General features: G+C 44.4%; 3 protein-coding genes across 5 annotated transcripts in view; 2 read left to right on the forward strand and 1 right to left on the reverse strand.

The window, feature by feature from the left end:
• LOC109464934 (zinc finger protein 431-like) overlaps positions 1 to 1,356 on the reverse strand; it is a 4,755-nt gene extending 3,399 nt beyond the window's left edge. Inside the window, exon 1 of the mRNA XM_019762050.1 lies at positions 1,213 to 1,356. The gene's annotated coding sequence lies outside the window, so the exon portion shown is untranslated. The remainder of the gene's footprint in view (positions 1 to 1,212) is intronic.
• A 412-nt stretch (positions 1,357 to 1,768) lies between these two features.
• On the forward strand, positions 1,769 to 13,063 carry LOC109464936 (FK506-binding protein 2-like). 3 transcript variants are annotated; one of them, XM_019762053.1, is made up of 6 exons: positions 1,769 to 2,294; positions 2,590 to 3,639; positions 3,907 to 3,953; positions 8,697 to 8,860; positions 11,553 to 11,680; positions 12,880 to 13,063. In XM_019762053.1, exons 2-6 carry the CDS (start codon positions 3,415 to 3,417, stop codon positions 13,042 to 13,044), a joined length of 729 nt encoding a protein of 242 aa, XP_019617612.1. In that variant the 5' UTR covers positions 1,769 to 2,294; positions 2,590 to 3,414; the 3' UTR covers positions 13,045 to 13,063. The 3 variants fall into 3 exon arrangements, with proteins under 3 accessions (XP_019617612.1, XP_019617611.1, XP_019617613.1); XM_019762052.1 differs by lacking the exon at positions 3,907 to 3,953 and having other exon boundaries at positions 1,771 to 2,294; positions 2,590 to 3,686; XM_019762054.1 differs by lacking the exon at positions 3,907 to 3,953 and having other exon boundaries at positions 1,771 to 2,007; positions 2,590 to 3,686.
• Positions 13,064 to 13,773: 710 nt separating this feature from the next.
• On the forward strand, positions 13,774 to 18,935 carry LOC109464908. The gene is made up of 3 exons (XM_019762006.1): positions 13,774 to 14,494; positions 15,050 to 15,106; positions 15,329 to 18,935. Exons 1-3 carry the CDS (start codon positions 13,798 to 13,800, stop codon positions 18,913 to 18,915), a joined length of 4,341 nt encoding a protein of 1,446 aa, XP_019617565.1. The 5' UTR covers positions 13,774 to 13,797; the 3' UTR covers positions 18,916 to 18,935.
• The last annotated feature ends 352 nt before the right edge of the window (positions 18,936 to 19,287 follow it).

Below are 19,287 nucleotides of genomic sequence, written 5' to 3' on the forward strand. Positions count from 1 at the left end.
TTTTTTCAGGAAAAATATGAAGCGACAGGGCGAAAAAAAATAAAAATAAAAACAGATCTAGGCATCCTATTATAGCCCTAAATGCTACGATAGGAGGTATGAAGTCAACACAAAAGGCTGGTTCAAAATTTAAACAATGAATTTTGAACTTCTAATGATACCACTGCATTGAAAGATGGAATAACTGTAACAACTAGGAAGAAAAGGACTGTTTTCAGCTGTTCAGGGCAAAATATGAGCATTTTGCAGTTGATTCTGTAAATTTTTTTTTTTTGCAAATCAGGAAAAAATGAAGAGGCGAATCCGAGAACCAACAAATTAAATTGGTGTGGCCTAATCATAGGGTTATTTGTATAACATTGGAAGAAAAGTATGACTCTGCAAGTCTCTACAATTTGGGCTCCTTTGGGGTTTTGCAGTATACTCATCTATTGTTATCTGTTTGTGCATGTATTTGGCCTATTCCTACTATGGAGGCTAATCTTCAAGCAGATCCTAGGGTGACAAAAGAAAGACAGTTGCGAATAGGCCAGGCAATATCCATTAGCCAGAGAGGGTCCATCGGTCACCCTCTTGGATACTGACTGGCCAATTTAATACTGTCTTTTGCCACCCTAGGATCTGCTTGGAGAACAGATAAAGGATAGCCGGTTGCCCCCATGACCCGGAGATCTCCTTTGCGATTGGATCAGAAGTGCTAATTGATAACAGGCGACCGCTGCCCTTGGGCGGAAAACTTGTAACCCAAGCCTCGCAAGTCGCACACCATATGTAGGAGTCATGCCTCAAAAAACCGACTGTTGAAAAGACTAAGTTTGGGAAGTTTGGTTGGTTTGGTTGGGAAGAGAGCAAGGTTGAGGGCAGGATAGCCCTTGAAACGCAGAAAATGCCGAAAAAAACGACCCCAACCAGGCCTGACCCCGACCTATTTTATTTCCTTGGAATGCCTGCATGGCGTCTTCAAACTAAACAAAGCTTCCTCCTCCATAATTTCCTTTCGACTTAGTTTCCAAGAAAGCGGCAAAGTTGTGCCTGATCTCACCAGCTCCCCTAGAAGTACGGATTCCATATGAAATCTATCGTGTCTACAAATTATTAAAAGAAAGCTGAAGAAGCACAGAAATGGCTGCGAGATACCAAAAATTTCCTTGGAATTCCTGCATATTATCAAAACTTCCTCTTACTTTCAAAGAAAACAAAGTTCTTTCTTACCTTACCAGCACCTCTAGAAGTATGGATCCCGCACGTAGTTTGTCTTGTTGCTCTGAGAAGTCTGCCCTTTGCTGTTTTGTAACTCTCTGATGACCCTGAGACCGAGACTCTTCACTTCCAGACAAGACGCTACGTAACAAGGCGCCACGCGTTCAGAGCTGTCAAAATAGCGGTCCTTTGGTGTCAGAGGCTAGAGGGCAAAGGTTACAATAACCTGATTACCTAAATGATGCAACATTTACCACCTATCCAACAGCGACCTCTGGCGGTTGTATAGAGCGTTGTAGAACATCCTTCGATGACCCGTTGACCGGAAAACACTACTAGTATAACAAGAAACACAAGTGCTACATGCGGTTTTGTGAGGCTGTGTAAGGAGGTTTCCAGCGTTAAAATTTGCCTTCTAAAACAGCGTCGAAACGAGACCAAATAAACAGTCATGTTTTTGTAATTTTACATTTCTTTGTTTTTAAGTAAGATCTTCGATAAACTATCTCGACGAGTAAAAGTGAAATTCTGGACGCGCGCCCGCGTTCGTATCCAGAATCCCCAAACACCCCAAGCGAGCCCGCAGTGGAAGCTGACCGTCAGCACAAGGCCGGTCGGCTTGGCCCGGGTCCAACCAACCCCCTCCCTCGGCGTGTCTCCAGCCTTCTCCCGCTAGCCTTGCCCGTCGGCGCCCGGTGCACTCAGACCCGTATGTACGGGGCTCGAGGTGGACACGTCGGTCACTCGCTACATTCGTACACGGCTCAAATCGCTACATTGTGGCGGTGACAACATCACTGTTGCAAGGTACGGATTCTATTTGTTCCAGTCGGTGATGACCTGAGGGGGTCTCTCTATAAGCGTATCTTTATTAGAAGCACACTGCGAGGAGATAGCGGAAGATACAAGGCATTGATTCGTGTGGACACCAGCGGGCGGCGTGCTGTTGTTGTTGTCAAGTGGGACTTTGCATTTTTCGGAAGTCCCTTTTCGACTAGGACTGGGACGTTACCAGTCATGATAACTGGGTGAGGAGTGATCTAACAGAAATTGTACTCTGAGAAACGCTACCGACGAAACTAGCCCAGGATTCAGTGAGTCTAGTATCTAACTATTTCTTTATGGTCTGAACCCCTAGAGGCCGGACTATCTGTAGTGCACGTTTGATATTTATCTGTTGCAAGTCGTCCGTCCAACAGTCTTTGTGACCAGAACTGTGACAAACCCAGTCGGATTCAGAGACGTGTGGCGTTAGATGTGATATTAAACATTTAATTTGCGTCTAGTGGAGGATTTTCAAATGACTTTTAGTGCTCGAGGTCTTACTCTAGTAGAAGTCACCGCGAAAGTTTGTGAATCGTCGTAATTTGTACGTTCGTCTGTTTGTAGGTGAAGTGCCTGTGGAAACGACAAATTCGGACGAAGGATTGAGACAACTTCTTCCCGACGACAAAGGACTATCTGTGCGGATTTTCAGGCCTTGTTTTCGCAGTTGAGGGAGTTTTTCTTTCCGTTACAGCCACATTGACACCGCAGGCCAGCTGACCGGACATTTGGGACTTGTTACCGCGATCCAGGGACGACTGAGTCCCCTCTGTTGTTGTTGGGTCAGTTTCCGTTCTCAGCGACCAAACCCGGAACGGCGAAATTTTCCCGGGAAATTGAAACGTCCTGCTTCATTTCCTAAGCTGCGTTTCCCCAATTTTTGCAAGCAGGACTGTGTCGCAGTGTTAGAGTTTTGTTCGAATCCCCAGGGACAAAATTAAAGCAGCCTTTCAGCTGCCGAGAGCGGACGGAGAAGTTTGTTGAAAAGTTTGTTCCCGGATATTTTGGGTCATTTCATCTCTTCACAGGAAGAAGCGAAGCGTTTAGCTACTTAAATCATCGGTAGAAAAGGAATGTGAAGAAAGCTGGAGTTGGATTCGTTTCAGTTCTTGAGAAACGCGTTCGTGGACACTAAGAAAAGCAGTGAAGGTGGAGACTTTGCACAGAGATCTTTGGATAAAGCATTCAGGCACTTCGTAATTGGAAACAACGAGGAATTCGAAGATTGCTGTGAAGAAAGCTTCGAGGATTTGTTTCGCTTCTTGACTGCAAGGATTTCTAGGAAACACAGCGTTTGAAAAACTTAAGAAGAAGACGGGACGTTTGGAAGTGTGTAACTTTTCGGGTCTTCCAACTTGAGCCGACAGGACGTTTGGATTTCTTAAAGAAATGACGCAGAATTTGAAGACAGAGGAAAAGAAGATGTACTTCATGTCGCTGCCACGGGGCATGCGCAGCTTCCTGGCTATCCTGGGAACGATCTTCCTGGGCGTGCTGGGCTTCCCCGTTCTCGTGACCAACGTCGAGGCTCCCATGGGCATGCGCGTGCGCGTGGTGTCCCGGCCCAACTCGTGCGACAGGACGACTAAAGAGGGGGATCTGCTGTCCGTGCACTTCATGGGCAGTGTCGGGTCAACGGACGGCAGGGTGTTCGACTCAAGGTAGGGAGGGATGGATTGAGGTAAGGATGGATGGATGGATGGATGGGTGGAGGGATGGATGGATGGATGGATGGAGCGAAGGATGAAGGTATGGAGAGGGAGGGAGGATGAAGGAATGAGGTAAGGATGGATGGGCGGGTGGTTGGATGGATGGATGGATGGATGGAAAGAGGGATGGAATAATGGAGGAAGGTAAGAGGGAGATCTGCTGTCTGTGCACTTCATGGGCAGTGTCGGGTCAACGGACGGCAGGGTGTTCGACTCAAGGTAGGGATGGACGGATGGATGGGAAGAGGAATGAAGGGATGAATGAATGAATGAATAAATGAATAAACAAATAGAGAAAATGCAGGAGATTTGATGACTGTCTACCAGGACGAATGGATGGATGGATGCTATCCAATGAAATAGAAGGAGAGAAAGAGAGAGCAATTGTAAGAAAGTCTGAGTGACCAGGAGCAGGTGCTGGTCACGTGACTAGCGGTGACGTTGGTGACAGGTGTATGACGTTAGAAACAGGTGCCTATCACGTGATTATTTGAAAATCTCTGCCTTTCTGTATATCTAGCCCAACTCACGTATTGTACAACTGAAAACATAGTCCAAAATTGGACGAAAATTTAACACCTGACTGCATTGCCATATCTATTCTAGAAACGCTCTAGTTTTATTCTAGAAACTCTCGTTCTGTTGTTACATGGCTTACATCTAGCCTTATGCCGTCTGATATCCAACGAAACACCCCCTTTGCCAGTCTAATCTTTGATAGTTACTGAAACTCCCCGCTTTTCTATCGGTTACAAATGTGGCGAACATCCAATGTGGAGATGTGTATCAGATATGTAGACTGATACCGCCACACTGTGAGCATGTGGGAATGCGACCCAAGCTGTGACAAATAAAGTCAGCTTTGGACAGATGCAGCTCCGGAAATAGACAAGACTTCTGGGGTAGAAGATAGATAGATTTGTCCTCAGTGTCTGTCTGTACAGTAACCCAAAACATTTGAGTGGCTCCCACGAGCCTTGTTTTGTGGTGAATATGAAGTAAATTAAAAAAAAAAAGACATCTGGTGATTTTCCAACACGGGGGTTTTAGAAACAAAAATACAAAATTTCTCAAGAAAGTCGATAAACATTTAATCAATAACTGTTTTACACTCTCACACCAGGTTAAGTAAATCCAGCGAAAAACAGAGAAAAAAGAATGAAAAATGCTGTGCGAGTACTGAGTGCCTCCTTGAAAACTATTTTCTACCTTTATTTACCATCGAAGAGCCTCAAAGATAGCCGTAATTCTAAACCGTAAACACTCTCTATACCCCTCTCCCCATACGGCGTCCCTTCCCACTGTGACAAGTCCTTGTTTTGATCTTGAGAGACAGAAATAGCCTACAGATCAAGAAGTCGGCGACCTCTCCTCCTGCACTTGCTTTACACTTGACCCTGACGAATGTCAAGTCACGGAGTACAGGCCCTGCTGTCAAGACGTCGTGTTTTTCTTGAGACTCCCTGGGGCGAAATCAGTCCACGGCGGAAAGTCTCCTTGTGTTTCTTACGTCTTGACCTTGACCAGGCGGTCTCAAGGTCAAGTTGTCGGCTCTTTCTTACGTCCCAAAACTCACTCCGACTCCTTACAGACAAGTTCCCTTGATACGAGCTGTCTTAAGAAATTGTTTCCTGTGATGACAAGTCTTCCCGCCTTCTAACCGTAACCATGGTAACTGGACGACGTCAATTTTCACCGGCGGTCCCTCAATCTCCAAGCAGATGTGGGTCAAACTTGTTTTGCGTGTCTGAGTGAAGAAGTGGGGTCTTTCGTCTGCCAATATTTCATAAAAAGACGTTAAATTCACATTCACAAAATTTCAGACTTTAGGGTCAGCTTTTCGACTAGACCAGTCTCATAGTTTTTAAGCTTAAACCAACAAACAATGAAGAGCCATGATATTAAAATATGGCTCTTCATTGTTTGTTGGTCTTTCTCGTGACTTGCTATTAGTATTGGGGCAAGAATATTGGCAATAAACTTAAACAAAACTGATCTCTTTGCCGCGAGTCCTACTGTACTAAAATTGTGGATCATGAGAAAGAGTTACAAGTGACTCGTGTGGAAAAAAAAAGCAAGGTTGACTCAATATCTGCTTGGTACAAAGCACCTGTGTATAAAGACACAAACTGTTCATTTTATTCATTTTTTTTTTAGAAAATAATCTGTAGCCATTGCAACTATGCTACAAGCGGACCTACTACAGTTTCTGTAGGCTACTAGTTTACATTGGCCTGGTCAGTGCGTTTACCATAGTAATCCAACTGTTACAGTAGGGAGTCGTAAAACTACTGAGTGACCTGGTAGCTACTGGTAAAACTAAAATAGACATTTTTGTGGACGTTAACCCGCATTCAGGGTCACACGTGGCACTTAAAAACCGCTTATCGGAGACCAGACCGGGTTTTAACTCAAAGATTTTTAATTGCCTGTAGAACGGTACAACGTTGGGAATAGCCTGGAATCCAGACTGTTTCCAGGGCCTATACAAGATAGACAGTTCGCCGGCTTCCCTGATATGTTATCTGCCTGTTTGGCGAATTTCCTCTAGATCTTTACAGCCGATTCTGAAGCCTGGTAGAGGCTAGTTGCATGCCAGTTACAAAGCTGTATCAGACTAGCCTCTACCAGGCTTCGGGAGGCGACTGGAAAGCGCAGAAATTGGTCAAATAGAGAGATGACGCTAGAGAGTACATTTGCCGCACCCAAACTGTACTCTTTAGCGGACCAACTCTACTGGCATGTTATCTCTGTATTTGACCTTCCCAGCCGCCTCCCGAAGCCCGATCGAGGCCAGCGGCGGAAAACTACTTCAGGCCCGAAGAGTAGTTGCCTGGGCACCAGGCTAGAAGAGCTCGAGCGAGTTGATCAAAAGCTGTATCAGACGCCAGACAAGTTTGATGACGAGTGAGTTAAAGCCCGTTCCGTTTTGACCCGTAAATCCGAACCAAATGTTGGGGAGGCCGAGCGCAGTTAACCTGCCGCTTATGCTGCATGCCGCCCGGGGCGGGGAACCTGCACGTACGGAAAGGGAGGGTGTGCTAGGGGGGGTTGGAAAGCTCTGAAAATCTACTCTCCAAGCAGATGATACGATGGCAAGGCAGTATCCATTTGCCTGGTTACCAAACCTCTTATAGCTCCCGAGGCCTACATCCTCTCCGCAAGGATGTAGGACTCGGGAGCTATAATAAATGTTTGGTAACCAGGCTAGTATCCATTGGCCAGAGGAGTGGCCATTACTAGTAGCCACCGAAATCCTCTGGCCAATGCATACTGCCTTGCCACCGTATGATCTGCTAAGAGATAATTGAACATCTACTCTCCAAGCAGAGTTTTGGGTTTTGGCTTATTTAATTTTAGGCTTAATTTCTTTTTAGTCAGCATCCACTACCTTTCGTCAGTGACACTGAAGTTGTCAGAAAAGCAGGTTTATAACTCTGGACCCCCCTACCACAGCCTCACAAATTATCCGCCCGCTGTTGTGTCTAGCACGCGCTCTTTCAAAGCCGATAATCTGGCAAAATTCCTAAACAAGATACACATGCACCTGCTTTGTATTTGCGGCTCCAGAAGATATGGGTACAAACGTTTTCTGAGAACCGAAGGGGTTAGATAGCCTCTACCAGGCTTCGGGAGGCGGCTGGGAAGAGTAGAAATTGTAGCCTCCATAGCATGCCAAAAGCTGGGGGTCTTCGGGATCTTTTACGTGCTATTTTCTGATTGCATATGGACAAGATAGCCGGCCTGGTTGAATTACCCCCGTTTACAACTGGGCTAATCAGAAAACAGCCAAAGACCACCAAACCCCCAGATCTATAAGCCTGCTACGGAGGCTATAGACATTGGCCAAATTATATAGAGAGATAGATAACATGCCGTGGGAGTTGGTCCGATAGAGAGTACAGTTCAGGTGCGGCAGAATGTACTGCTCTAGCGGAGACCAAGGAGGTTAAAAAAGACCCTCCTTGCGGAGACCAACTCCCCTGGCATGCTATCTATGGCCATCTATCTCTCTATTTGGCCAGTTTCTACCCTTTCCAGCCGCCTCCCGAAGCCTGGTAGAGGCTAGGGGTTAGACAAGGGTACTGTTTACTTGGCTTCTGAGAAGTCTTAGGTCGCGAGGCAGATGCTGGAAGGAATTTTTGGCTGTGTTCCTTTTCGTCTGTCGGCTGTGAGTCGGCTAGTGGGTTAATAGGGCACACAAATAATTTGCTTTTATGGAAGGAAGCCACACGCACTGTTCCCTGCACTGTGTTTGAACTGTTTTGAGGGCCAGCATGGGGGGGGGGGATAGTGATTACGGATTACGCAAAATTTTCGCCGCCGATTACGAATCTCAGAACTGATTACGACTTTACGCTTTGTGGCTTACATGTATGCACTGATTACGAATTACGTTCATTTTGCGGAGGCTGCCTACGGATTACGAAGACTAAAAAGGTCTGATTACGCCTTACGAAAAAGGGCATGCACTCCCTTTTTTTCGCTGGACAGAGTTCCACTACTACGTTCGAAAGCGGATGGAAAGAGAAATTGGCCAAATATATAAATAGACAGATAACTTGCTAGGGGAGTTGGGCCGCTAAAGGAGTACAGTAACTAGTTTGCCCCTGGCATGTTATCTGTCTATACTTGACCAATTTCTACTCTTTCCAGCCGCTTCTGAAGCTTGGTGAAGTCCAGAGATTGATTGATTGATTGATTGATTGATTGATTGATTGAGTGATTGATTGATTGATTGATTGATTGATTGAGTGAGAAAGAAAAACATAGTAGCAACGTGAAATGGAGAAAAATGTCAGATACATGCATACATACCAAATATATATCCACAGACAACGTATATAGCTACTTGAATAGATACATAGATTTCAATTTCTTCACATCGGTTAACTGTTTGTTTGATTGTTTGTTTATTTGTTTGTTTGATGAAAAGTTACTAGTATTTTCTCCCCACCACAGCTACCACCGAAACCAACCCTTGCAGTTCGTGGTTGGACGAGACCAAATGATTCCGGGGTGGGACCAGGGTCTGATGGACATGTGTGTCGGGGAGAAGCGGGAACTCATGATCCCTCCTCACCCCTCCCACATCGCGTACCTTGGACCGGGCGCGCACTCCGCAGGTAGGTTTCTATGCAGGAAGGACGGTCTCATTTCACATCAGAGGGGTGTTTTATATGCTGTTACATGTTGGGGTGTCCAGAACCGTGCTTTATCCAGAAAAAGGCCTGAGCAACTGGGTTTGGTGGGAAAAAATCCAGTGCAAAAGAGAAACCCCGATAAAAAAAAGCCTAAAACACGCTAAAAAATACCCCCAAAACCCAAACCTCTGCTTGGAGAGTACGTAGAAACTGCTTGGAGATGGCTAGTACCTCCTACAGCCAGGCAAGCGACCGACGGAAGACCATCCCCGTGAGGGCGGCTGGAAGTCCACAGGAGGCCGGCCCGATAATGGGAACCTCGCGGTGCAAACCTGTCCCAAATGTGGGGCTGATTTTAGCCTCTGCGGGGCTTCACGGGTTGCTGGAAAAATAATAGAAATTGGCCAAAAAGAGAGATAAGATGCCAAGGGAGTTGGTCCGCTAGAAAGAACATTTTGCCGCAACCAAACGTAGCGACCCCCGACAGGTTTCGGGTGCGGCAAACTGTACTTTCCAATTCTAGCGAACCAACTCCCCCGGTATGTTTCCAGCGGACCAACTCCCCCGGTATGTTATCTCTCTATTTGGCCAATTTCTACTCTTTCCAGTTGCCTCCCACTCTCCCGAAGCCTGGTAGGGGCTACCTAGAAACAGCAAGCTATGCTACAAAAAATTATGACAGCAGTCGAAATCGGCCCACCCTATATATGGCCCTACAGTTTCACAAGTGACAAAACAAAGTTTATTCTTCCCCCTAGACACGAGGTAGTCAGACCTCGGACTTCTTCAAACTGTTAATAAAAACAGAAGCAGCCGATCTTGGGTTTCTTCCACACACACAGAAGTTCGCGGAGGGTAAAACTAAAACAGCAAACAGCCTGAGAAAACGTGAGAATCTCAGAAGGAGAATGAAAACTTCCGGCAGTCTTGAAGGAAACCAGATCGTTTCTTGGACTGTTGGAGGTTTCGGTGTTTCGATGTTTCGTGTCCGAAGCACGGTCTTTGCGCCAAATCAAATGCGAACTATACAGGCATATGGCATATCCAGGAAAGACTCCCGGTGATGTACATGTATATAAGACTGCGAAAATCGCTCAAACAAAAAAGATAGTATATTGAGCGGCCCCAACTGTGTATTTGGCCGAAGAATTGCTTAACTGTGTGCTGTGCGCTTGATAGGAATGCCTGCGTTTCCTTGACTACCCTTGGTATGCACATAACCTTCATTTAATGCCCGCAGAGCTGTCCTAATTTCGAGGCTAATGATACACATTACATGTAGCTGTGCAGTGCAAGATAACCACCTTTTCAAACCCGCCTGAACATCGTTACCTCCAAGCAGATATTGAGGGTAAACGTACCGGAATGTCAAGTTTTCAGACAGTTGGGGATATGGCTATGAGAAATAGCCTTCGAGGCCTTTCTACGGGAATACGGGAATACGGATCGTAGAAAACAGCAAAAAGGAGAGTAAAATTGCCCAAGGGAGGCAGTCCGCGGAAGGTAGTTTCTTTCCCTCCCAACTGCGCGGCCAAGTCAAACCTACAAGGCGGCCAAACTCCCCGGCAATTATTTTCCTACATATAGCCAGCGTAGTTAGTCTGGTAGAGACTTACTCTCCAAGCAGAGGTTGTGGGTAGCCTGGGTACCATCCTACTTGTATGCCGGGCGGGGCTCCCATACTCGCTTCCCTAAGAAGTACTAGTACTTCTTAGGGATGCGAGTGTGGGAGCCCCGGCATACAAGTAGGATGGTACCCAGGCTAGTTGTGGGGGGATGATCGTTAGCTTTTTATATATGGCCGTTTTTTTGTCGCTACCCCCGTCGGTGGCTGCCGACCTTCTCTGGCTATTGGATACTGCCTGGCCAATTTGATACTGTCTTTTTGCCACCGAAAGGGATCTGCTTGGAGATTAGTAGAGACCATGCTTGGAGATTGGCGGTGTTGTTTTTTCCACCCTCTGCGCGCCACGTGTGCCACTCTTGCCGCCGCTGGAGACCTTGGCATCCCGCCTTGTCAGGAAGTTCCGTCCTCAAAATGTAGGTCATTGACCGCACTGCTCACGCGCGCCACCTGGCGTTCAGAAATAGAACTGCAGGCAATGTCTAGCACCGCGTGTAGGTCACTGACCTCACTGCTTACGAGCGCCACCAGGTGTTCAGAAATAAAACTGCACGTAAATGTTACTCTCCAAGCAGAGGTTTGGGTTTTGGCGCGTTTTTAGTTTTTTTTTTAATCAGGGTTTCTTTTTTGCAATGGAATCTTTTTTTTACAGTATAACTGCATGTTATGTAAAGGTGTAATGTAGCCAATGAAGCTGGTGTGTTACACCGAAGGGCGGTTATACCGGCTACCATACAGATACAGAAGCTGGTCACGCCGAAGGGCGGTTATACCGGCTATACAGATACAGAAGCTGGTATGTTACACTGAAGGGCAGTTATACCGGCTATACTGATACAGAAGCTGGTGTGTTACACCGAAGGGCGGTTATACCAGCTATACAGATACAGATGCTGGTGTGTTATGCCGAGGGGTGGTTATACCAGCTATACAGATACATACAGAAGCTGGTGTGTTACGCTGAAGGGCAGTTTTAGTTATACCGGCTATACCGACTGTATGATGATGACTTGCTTTTGCGATTTTGACACTTTCTCATCTTTTTTCCAGGAAAACAGTTGGACGAGTCGCCCTTGGTCTTCAACATTGAGCTGTTGGATATACTGGACTCACCCCCCGCCCATGATGCGTTTGCAGAGATCGACAAAGATGGGGACAAGCTGCTTTCTGCAGTGGAGGTGAGCGTTTTGTGTAGGCAAGGGAGGAGGGAGGGAGTTTTCTACTTAAAACAGCAGGATATTTGGGTAACTTTCATAACATCTTTTTTCCTTTAATAACCTTCAGTACAATATTAAACACTGGTACTATCTTGAAAACACTTTGTACATACACTTATAGCTTACAAAACAGGATTTCGACATTTCCAACCCCCTATTACAAAGTTGCTAGTTATCGTGATTATCTACCATCGATTTGGCTCTTTTCTTTTGCCGAAGGGCGTTGAATATACCTAGCCTAGTTACCGAAACTATAGTCATCCACTATTAGGCCACACCAATTTAATTTGTTGGTTCTCGGATTCGCCTCTTCGTTTTTTTTTTCTGATTTGCAAAAAAAAAAATTTGATTCTGGTCCTGAATCAACTGAAAAATGCTCATGTTTTGCCCCCAACAGTTGAGGAAAGTCCTTTTCTTCCTAGTTGTTACAGTTTTCCCATCTATCATTGCAGTGGTTTGATTAAAAGTTCAAAATTCAATGTTTAAATTTTAACCCAGCCTTTTGTGTTGACTTCATGGCTCATTCCGTAGCATTTAAGCCTATAATGGGATGCCTAGACCTGTTTTTATTTTTTATTTTTTTCGCCCTGTCGCTTCATATTTTTTCTGAAAAAATCCGAGAACCAACAAATTAAATTAGTGTGGCCTTACTAAAAATAGGTTTGGTCACCGGGCTAGGTTATACATGTACCTGCTATACAGATGCAAAAGCTGGAAGGCAGTTATAAGGGCTATACACATATACACATCTGATCAGGGCTCGAAATACTGGGTGCATGTGCACCTTAGTGCACCCAAATTTGGAGCTGTGCACCCAACTTTTTTCTGTGGGTGCACCAGTGCACCCAAATATTTTTGTACTAGGTTTATGTATGTAAAGCTGTTAAATGCATTAAAGCATAATCTTAACATGGGTCAGGAAAATAATTAAATTATTCTTGTATATAATACTTTTCTTTAGAAATGAAACATGATTAGTTTTGCTGACATTCTACTTATTCTTTCCTATATGGTGCACCCAAAAAATTTTTTGTGCACCTAATTTTTTAGGTTGGATGCACCAGTGCACCTATTCCCAAAAATGAATTTCAAGCCCTGCACATACTGTTGGAGATTCACGTAAGTCATCCTTAGCTGGTTTCTTGCTTTTCTCCTTAAAGGTCCAAGACTACGTCAAGACGCTGGTGGCTGAAGGTCTGGAGATTCCAGACGGGAAGAACCTGACTGAGGTATTGTGGGAAATCTTCGAGCACGAGGATCGCGATCGCGATGGTTTCATCTCGCACTCGGAATTCTCCGGACCGAAAAGGCACGACGAACTTTGACAACAATATCCCGAATCATTTTCCGTTCAAAAAAAAAAAAAATAGCAACATTCACGGATGTCAGCAAAAAAACTGACGACTTTGCTTGAAAATCGTTTACGAGTCACCAAGTTTAACCAAGGAGGTTCAAAAAGCCTTGGTTTAACGAATATTGTATATTCGCTTATATATGTATTGAATAAAATGTTATTGCAAGTTGAACATTTCAGAAGAGGTATATCATTATGTCTGAGTCTATGAGTTCTTGTGTTCTCTGGTGTTTAATATGTTTATGCAACTTTCCAACTGAACAGGTTATTCTTAAGTCTCAAGAATGTTATGTATGCACTCCCCCATGTTAGCAATACCAAGGAGGTTTGGCAATACATCTACATAGCCACACATAATTGCTAACAATAGCAATGGTCCCTAGGGGGCATTATGAGCCATTCCAAATCTTCATACACATAATTACACTCTCATTCACTGCGAGCCTGTCCCCGTGTTTTATACACAAAGCTGCCAGCGTTTTGCCAAGGCCGCCGGCGAAGCGAAGCATAAACACCTGAGGTAACAGGTGGCTTTTCATCTGAGGTGAAAGGTAACCTGGGAAAGGTGAAAGGTGATCTTCTTGTTTTCAGTCACAGACAAAGGACTGTTCACGCAATGGAAAGTCCCGGGAGAGTGGCACTGAGGAAAGTCCCACCTGAAGCAAAGGTGCAGAGCTTTCACACTTACATGAAGGAACTTGTTTAAGGAATTCAGACTAAGGAAATGCCTGACAACAACATGACCAGCCTGGCAAGTAAGCTGGGACACCTGCAGCTTTGCCTTAAGAGTGAACACGACCAAGAACTGGGGTATGGACTGGCACTGAGAGAAGCTATCATTACGTCAGACCATATTATGGAGATAGAAGTCTTGAAAAGCCTTGGAGATCTTCATCTTGAGAAAGCCAAGCTCAGGAAAGATTCTGCAGAGTTTGACAAGGCTGCTGGCCTGTATGCTGCTGCCTTACTGCGCTGCAAAGATCCAAACGTGGGAGAAACACTGGAACACCGTGTCCACTACATGGAGAAACTCTCCAGACAACTGCTGCAGGGGTACAGTCCACAGTATCAGTCACCAGACTTCTGGGGTACTGCTGACAGTAATGTCTTAAGGGTGACAGAGATTTGTGACAAACTGGTCAGAAGTGTGACATCATGGCGTTCCCTTGAGGAAGTTTTAGTGAAGACATTAGTGAATGCTATTGCAAGCATTGACATTTTCTTAGAGCTTGAGGTTTTAAAATCTTTAGGAGATCTGTACCTTGAGAAAGGGAAGAAAACTTCTGATGTATCGCAGTTCTCCAAGGCAGCTGCCATGTACAACAAGGCCCTGACAACATGTGAGGAGCAAGGAGCAAAAGAAACTCTGCACCATCGCATCAGGTACACAGACAAGATCAGGGATGCAGTGAAAAAGGTAAGTAGTTTCAGCATCTATTCAATACACTGATTGTTTTACAATAACAAAACGGTCACTACATTGTTGAAGGGCCTTCTCTTACACACCATTTATTTTACTACACATGTAATAGACATCTACATGTATATTGTTGCACTCTCAAAAGTCTTAAAGGCCAGCATATAATCACTCATTGCCACATGAGAATGTAAAATACCAAAAGAAATAGTGGAGAAACAATAGTGAATGTTGGTTTCATACTCAGCGACCGTCACCAAAGAGGCCAAGACCACTTGAAAGTAGAAAACACACAGGCGACCAAATGGGGTTCATGGCAGGAGCTGGTGTTCTGCAAGATCATCATCTACATCAAGACATGCCAAGGTGGGAAAAAACAAATGTTTTCACAAAACTGCAAAACTTTACCACTGGGTATTATTGAAACAATTTATTAACAGATTAAGTTTTGAGTGTTGATATTCTCATTTAAAGCAAAGTTTAAAAAAAGTTTTATCTCCCACTTAAAGTCAGTACAAGGACCACCTAGAGAAAGGCGAAAGATCGCTTGCTGGGGCAGACCTGGACTCAGCAGAAAAGTACTTTGCAGCTGCACTCAAGACTGTACATTTAAGAGGTAAGAAAGACCTTAAGAAATTCTAATATACAATGTATAATGTTTTGTACATCATATGAACATTTCGATTCTAAAACTTTGACAAGAGTACAATTATTGCAATGTTCACATTGCATTATGGTGACTATACTTCTTGATATTTACACGCACATATGTCCTATATGCTACATTTACATGCATCCAAGAAGAAAAATGGCCCAAGATAAAATTCTTCCTCCTCAGATCCCACTGTTCAGCAGTACCAGAGAGAAGTGGAGCCCCTGTGCAAGTTGGGGGATGTCTACAGTAAGCGAGGTCAGCAGACAGGAGACGGGGGAGACTTGGTCAAAGCAGCAGCACTCTACAATGCAGCAATAGCCAGGTCAGAGGATCAAGTCCTCAATGGTAACTTAACAACAGCTATTAGGGAAATAGAGAAGTTGTTTCTGCAATGTATCTTAGATGTTCATTGTGTAGCTCAAAACAACACAGAAAATCACAAGAAACAGCTGAAGGAGATGCGGGACCAGATCAAGCTGGAGATGGAAACCATTGACCAGCAGCTGGATCCCTATGTACATGATGAGGATGACCCATGTGTCAGAAAGATAGAGGCAAAACGAGCTCAGGCTGTCAGGCAGTTGTTTAAGAAAATTGCACAACAAAGGAAGGAGTTCATCAGCCTGCTTGTAGAAGAGTGTATTGGGTTAATGGGTCCCCCTCCCTGTAAGTATGCCCTGATAGGTTTGGGTTCACAGGCCACAGGACTGGTAACTCCATACTCAGACCTGGAGTTTGCCATCTTGGTAGAGAAAGAAAGTGAAGAATGTCTTGTGTATTTCCGTAAGCTCACCCACTACCTTCACCTCAAGGTGGTCAACCTGGGAGAAACCATTCTCCCAGCACTTGCAATAAGAAGTCTAAATGACTTTTACTCAATCAATCCACTTGACAACTGGTACTATGACTCTGTTACACCTCGTGGGTTTGCATTTGATGGCTCCATGCCAAAGGCAAGCAAGACTCCACTGGGCAGGCAGGGAACTAAGAACAGACCACCCAGTGAACTCATCTGTACCCCACAAAACATGGTCAAAATACTACAAAATGATGCCACATTGTATCAGAAGGAGGGATATCACCTTGCCAGCATCTTGAGAAACCCATGCCTGATAGCAGGGGACCAGGATTTGGTTGACATATACATGAACATCACAGTGGAGATACTGCAAGCTGATGGGGGTAAGATGGCTCATGAACTGGCACAGATGGTATTGAAGGAAAATATTAAAGACTTCAGTGATAACTACATAGTTACAGCAGAAATGATTGATGTGAAGAAAAAACTCTATCGCTTCCCAGCTGTAGCAGTGGACTGTTTGGCACTGTTGTCAGGCATCATACCTACCACAGTTTGGAAAACAATAGACAAAATGGAAAACCAACCGGTGATCTGTCCTCATAATGCAAATCATGTTAGAGTGCTTGTCAGTATCTCAGCAGAACTCAGGCTCAGGACATACATTGCAAATGGAGGACAGAGGGAAAACCTGTCAGGGCTCTCCTCAATGCAATCAGTGTTACAGGAAACAGAATCATATTCGGAGAAAGATGTTGAAAACAGTGCAAATACATTGAAACCAGTTTTCCATCTGCCAACGAAAAAACAGCTTATTAGGTACTACTATACAGCCATTCCCCTGAAAAAGTTTCTATCTGAACAGCTCCAGAAAAAGCATGTCCCAACTTTGATGTCTCATTTCTACGTTGAATCTCCAGTAGCCCGAGGAATGATGTACTTTGAGCTATGTGAATTTGCACAGGCTGTAATTCATTTAGATGAGGCCCTGAAAAGAACTGTAGGTACTGGGAAAGAGAAAATGTCTCTCTGCGGTATTCTTGGGAGGTGTTGGTTGAGGCTAGGTGACTATCAAAAAGCCCGCAGGTATCTTGAAGAGGTAGAGCAGATACAAAGAAGTATGTATGGACCGAATGCAATTAATGATGACATCGCTTCCTGTTTTCTCAACCTCGGATTAATCTGGCAATACCTTGCCGATCAAAAAACATCAATTGCTTATTTGGAAAAGGCACTCAAGATGTACAAGAGCATTCATGGTCAGGAAAATGCACATTTGGAAATAGCACATTCACTCAAAAGTCTAGGAGATACTTGGTTCGAAATGGGCAATTACAGGAAAGCAATCGAATATGTTGAAACAGCAATACAGATGTTCAGAAGTATCCATGGGCAGCTTGCACAACATCACCACATTGCCACCGCACTAGGCAGCCTAGGACTATTCTGGAGTTGCCTGGGTAATCATGGGAAAGCAATCACCTACACAGAACAGGCGCAACAGATGTACTTTAGTATTTATGGTCAGAATGCAGTACATCCTGAGATTGCCGGCTCCTTTAACAATTTGGGGAAGTTCTGGCTTACATTGGGTGATAATAAGAAAGCACTGAGCTACCTTGAAAAGGCAATACAGATGTCAAGGAGTATCTATGGTCAGAAAGCACATCTCGAAATTGTTACTACACTCTGTAGTGCAAGCCTAATCTTGCTGGTCATGGGGGACCACAAGAAAGCCATGCATTACTGTGAAGAGGCACTCCAAATGAAAAGCATTATCTATGGGCAGAGTAAACCGGCTGAAATGGCTACTTTGCTCACCAACATGGGGATACTCTGCCATCAGCTTGGCAAATACCAAATAGCGATCAGTCAGCTAGAAGAGGCACTACAAATACACAGAAGTGTCTTGGGGCAAACTGCAATCCATCCTTCCATTTCTAAGGTTTTAATAAACATGGAAATAACCTGGCGCTCCCTGGGTGATCTAGAGAAATCAGTAAGTTATTGTAAACAGGCACTGACAATGTTAAGAAATATCCATGGCCAGACAAAGGAGCATCAAGACATTGCCCTCTGTCTCAGTGCCTTGGGCGAGGGTTTGGTAGGACTGGGAGATAATGAAAAAGCAATAAGATATAGTGAACGGGCACTGAAGATGTTCATGAATATCTACGGCCAGACTACTGACCATCCTCATATTGCAAGGTCACTATACAACTTGGGGACAGCCTGGGGTAATCTGTGTGATTACCGTAAGTCAATTATGTATTTAGAGCAGACATTACAGATGCTCAAGAAAGTCCATGGGAAGAATACTCCACATCTTGATCATGACATTGCAGCTGCACTTTCCAGACTGGGATTAGCCTGGTATGGCCGAGGTGATCATAGAAAAGCAATCAGCTACCATGAACAGGCCTTGCGTATCATGAGGAGTATTCATGGCCAGGGTACAGCACATCCTAGCATTGCCATGTCACTTAACAATATAGGTGTTCTCTGGCAGGAATTAGGTGATCACAGTAAGGCTATGAGTTACTTTAAGCAGGCACTGCAGATGCAGAAGAGTATCTATGGTCAGAATGCACAAAATTTGAACATTGTGAGTTTACTTTGCACCCTTTCCATTTCCAGTTATGATTTGGGTGATTTTAGAAACGCAATCAGTTATCATAAACAGGCACTGGACATGGAAAGGAGTATCAATGGTCGGACTATAGCACATCCTGATGTTGTGCAGGCTCTCAATGACTTAGGCAGAGCCGGGTGCAAGCTTGGTGATTATAGGGAAGCAATTACATACTTTGAACGGTCACTACAGATGACAAGGAGTATCTATGGCCATAACACACCACATCCCAACACTGTTACTGCACTGAGAAACTTGTCAGATGTGCTGGCCCTTCAAGGTGATCACAGAAGAGCAATTAGTCTCCAGCTAGAAGCATTGGTTATGACAAGGGAGTAAAATTAACTTTTGCAGGGAAAAAAATCATGCATATAATAAGTGTTTCTATATAATGCTGTCTGCATAACAAAATGTCCCAAATTTGGTTAAGTATCAACCGAGAAACACCAACCTGATGATGATGACCAACCTCTAAGCCACCTTACCTATTTTCATCTAAACTTGCACAGAACAAAGAATCAAATTATATTACAAGGGCCAACTAAAGCCACCAATCTGGATAGTTAAGTGGGTTTTGTTAGTCACAGCTGAACCCATTGTTCACTGGTTGTTTATTTACTGAGAATACATGAGCTATGCGGGTCCTAGTCAATTTGCTATTATTTACTGCAGACTTACTATTTAATTCTTGCTTATGGTTGTCCATCAGTA

Source organism: Branchiostoma belcheri, unplaced genomic scaffold (genome assembly GCF_001625305.1).
Source record: "Branchiostoma belcheri isolate BF01 breed outbred unplaced genomic scaffold, Haploidv18h27 scaffold143, whole genome shotgun sequence".
NCBI classification, from domain to species: domain Eukaryota; kingdom Metazoa; phylum Chordata; class Leptocardii; order Amphioxiformes; family Branchiostomatidae; genus Branchiostoma; species Branchiostoma belcheri.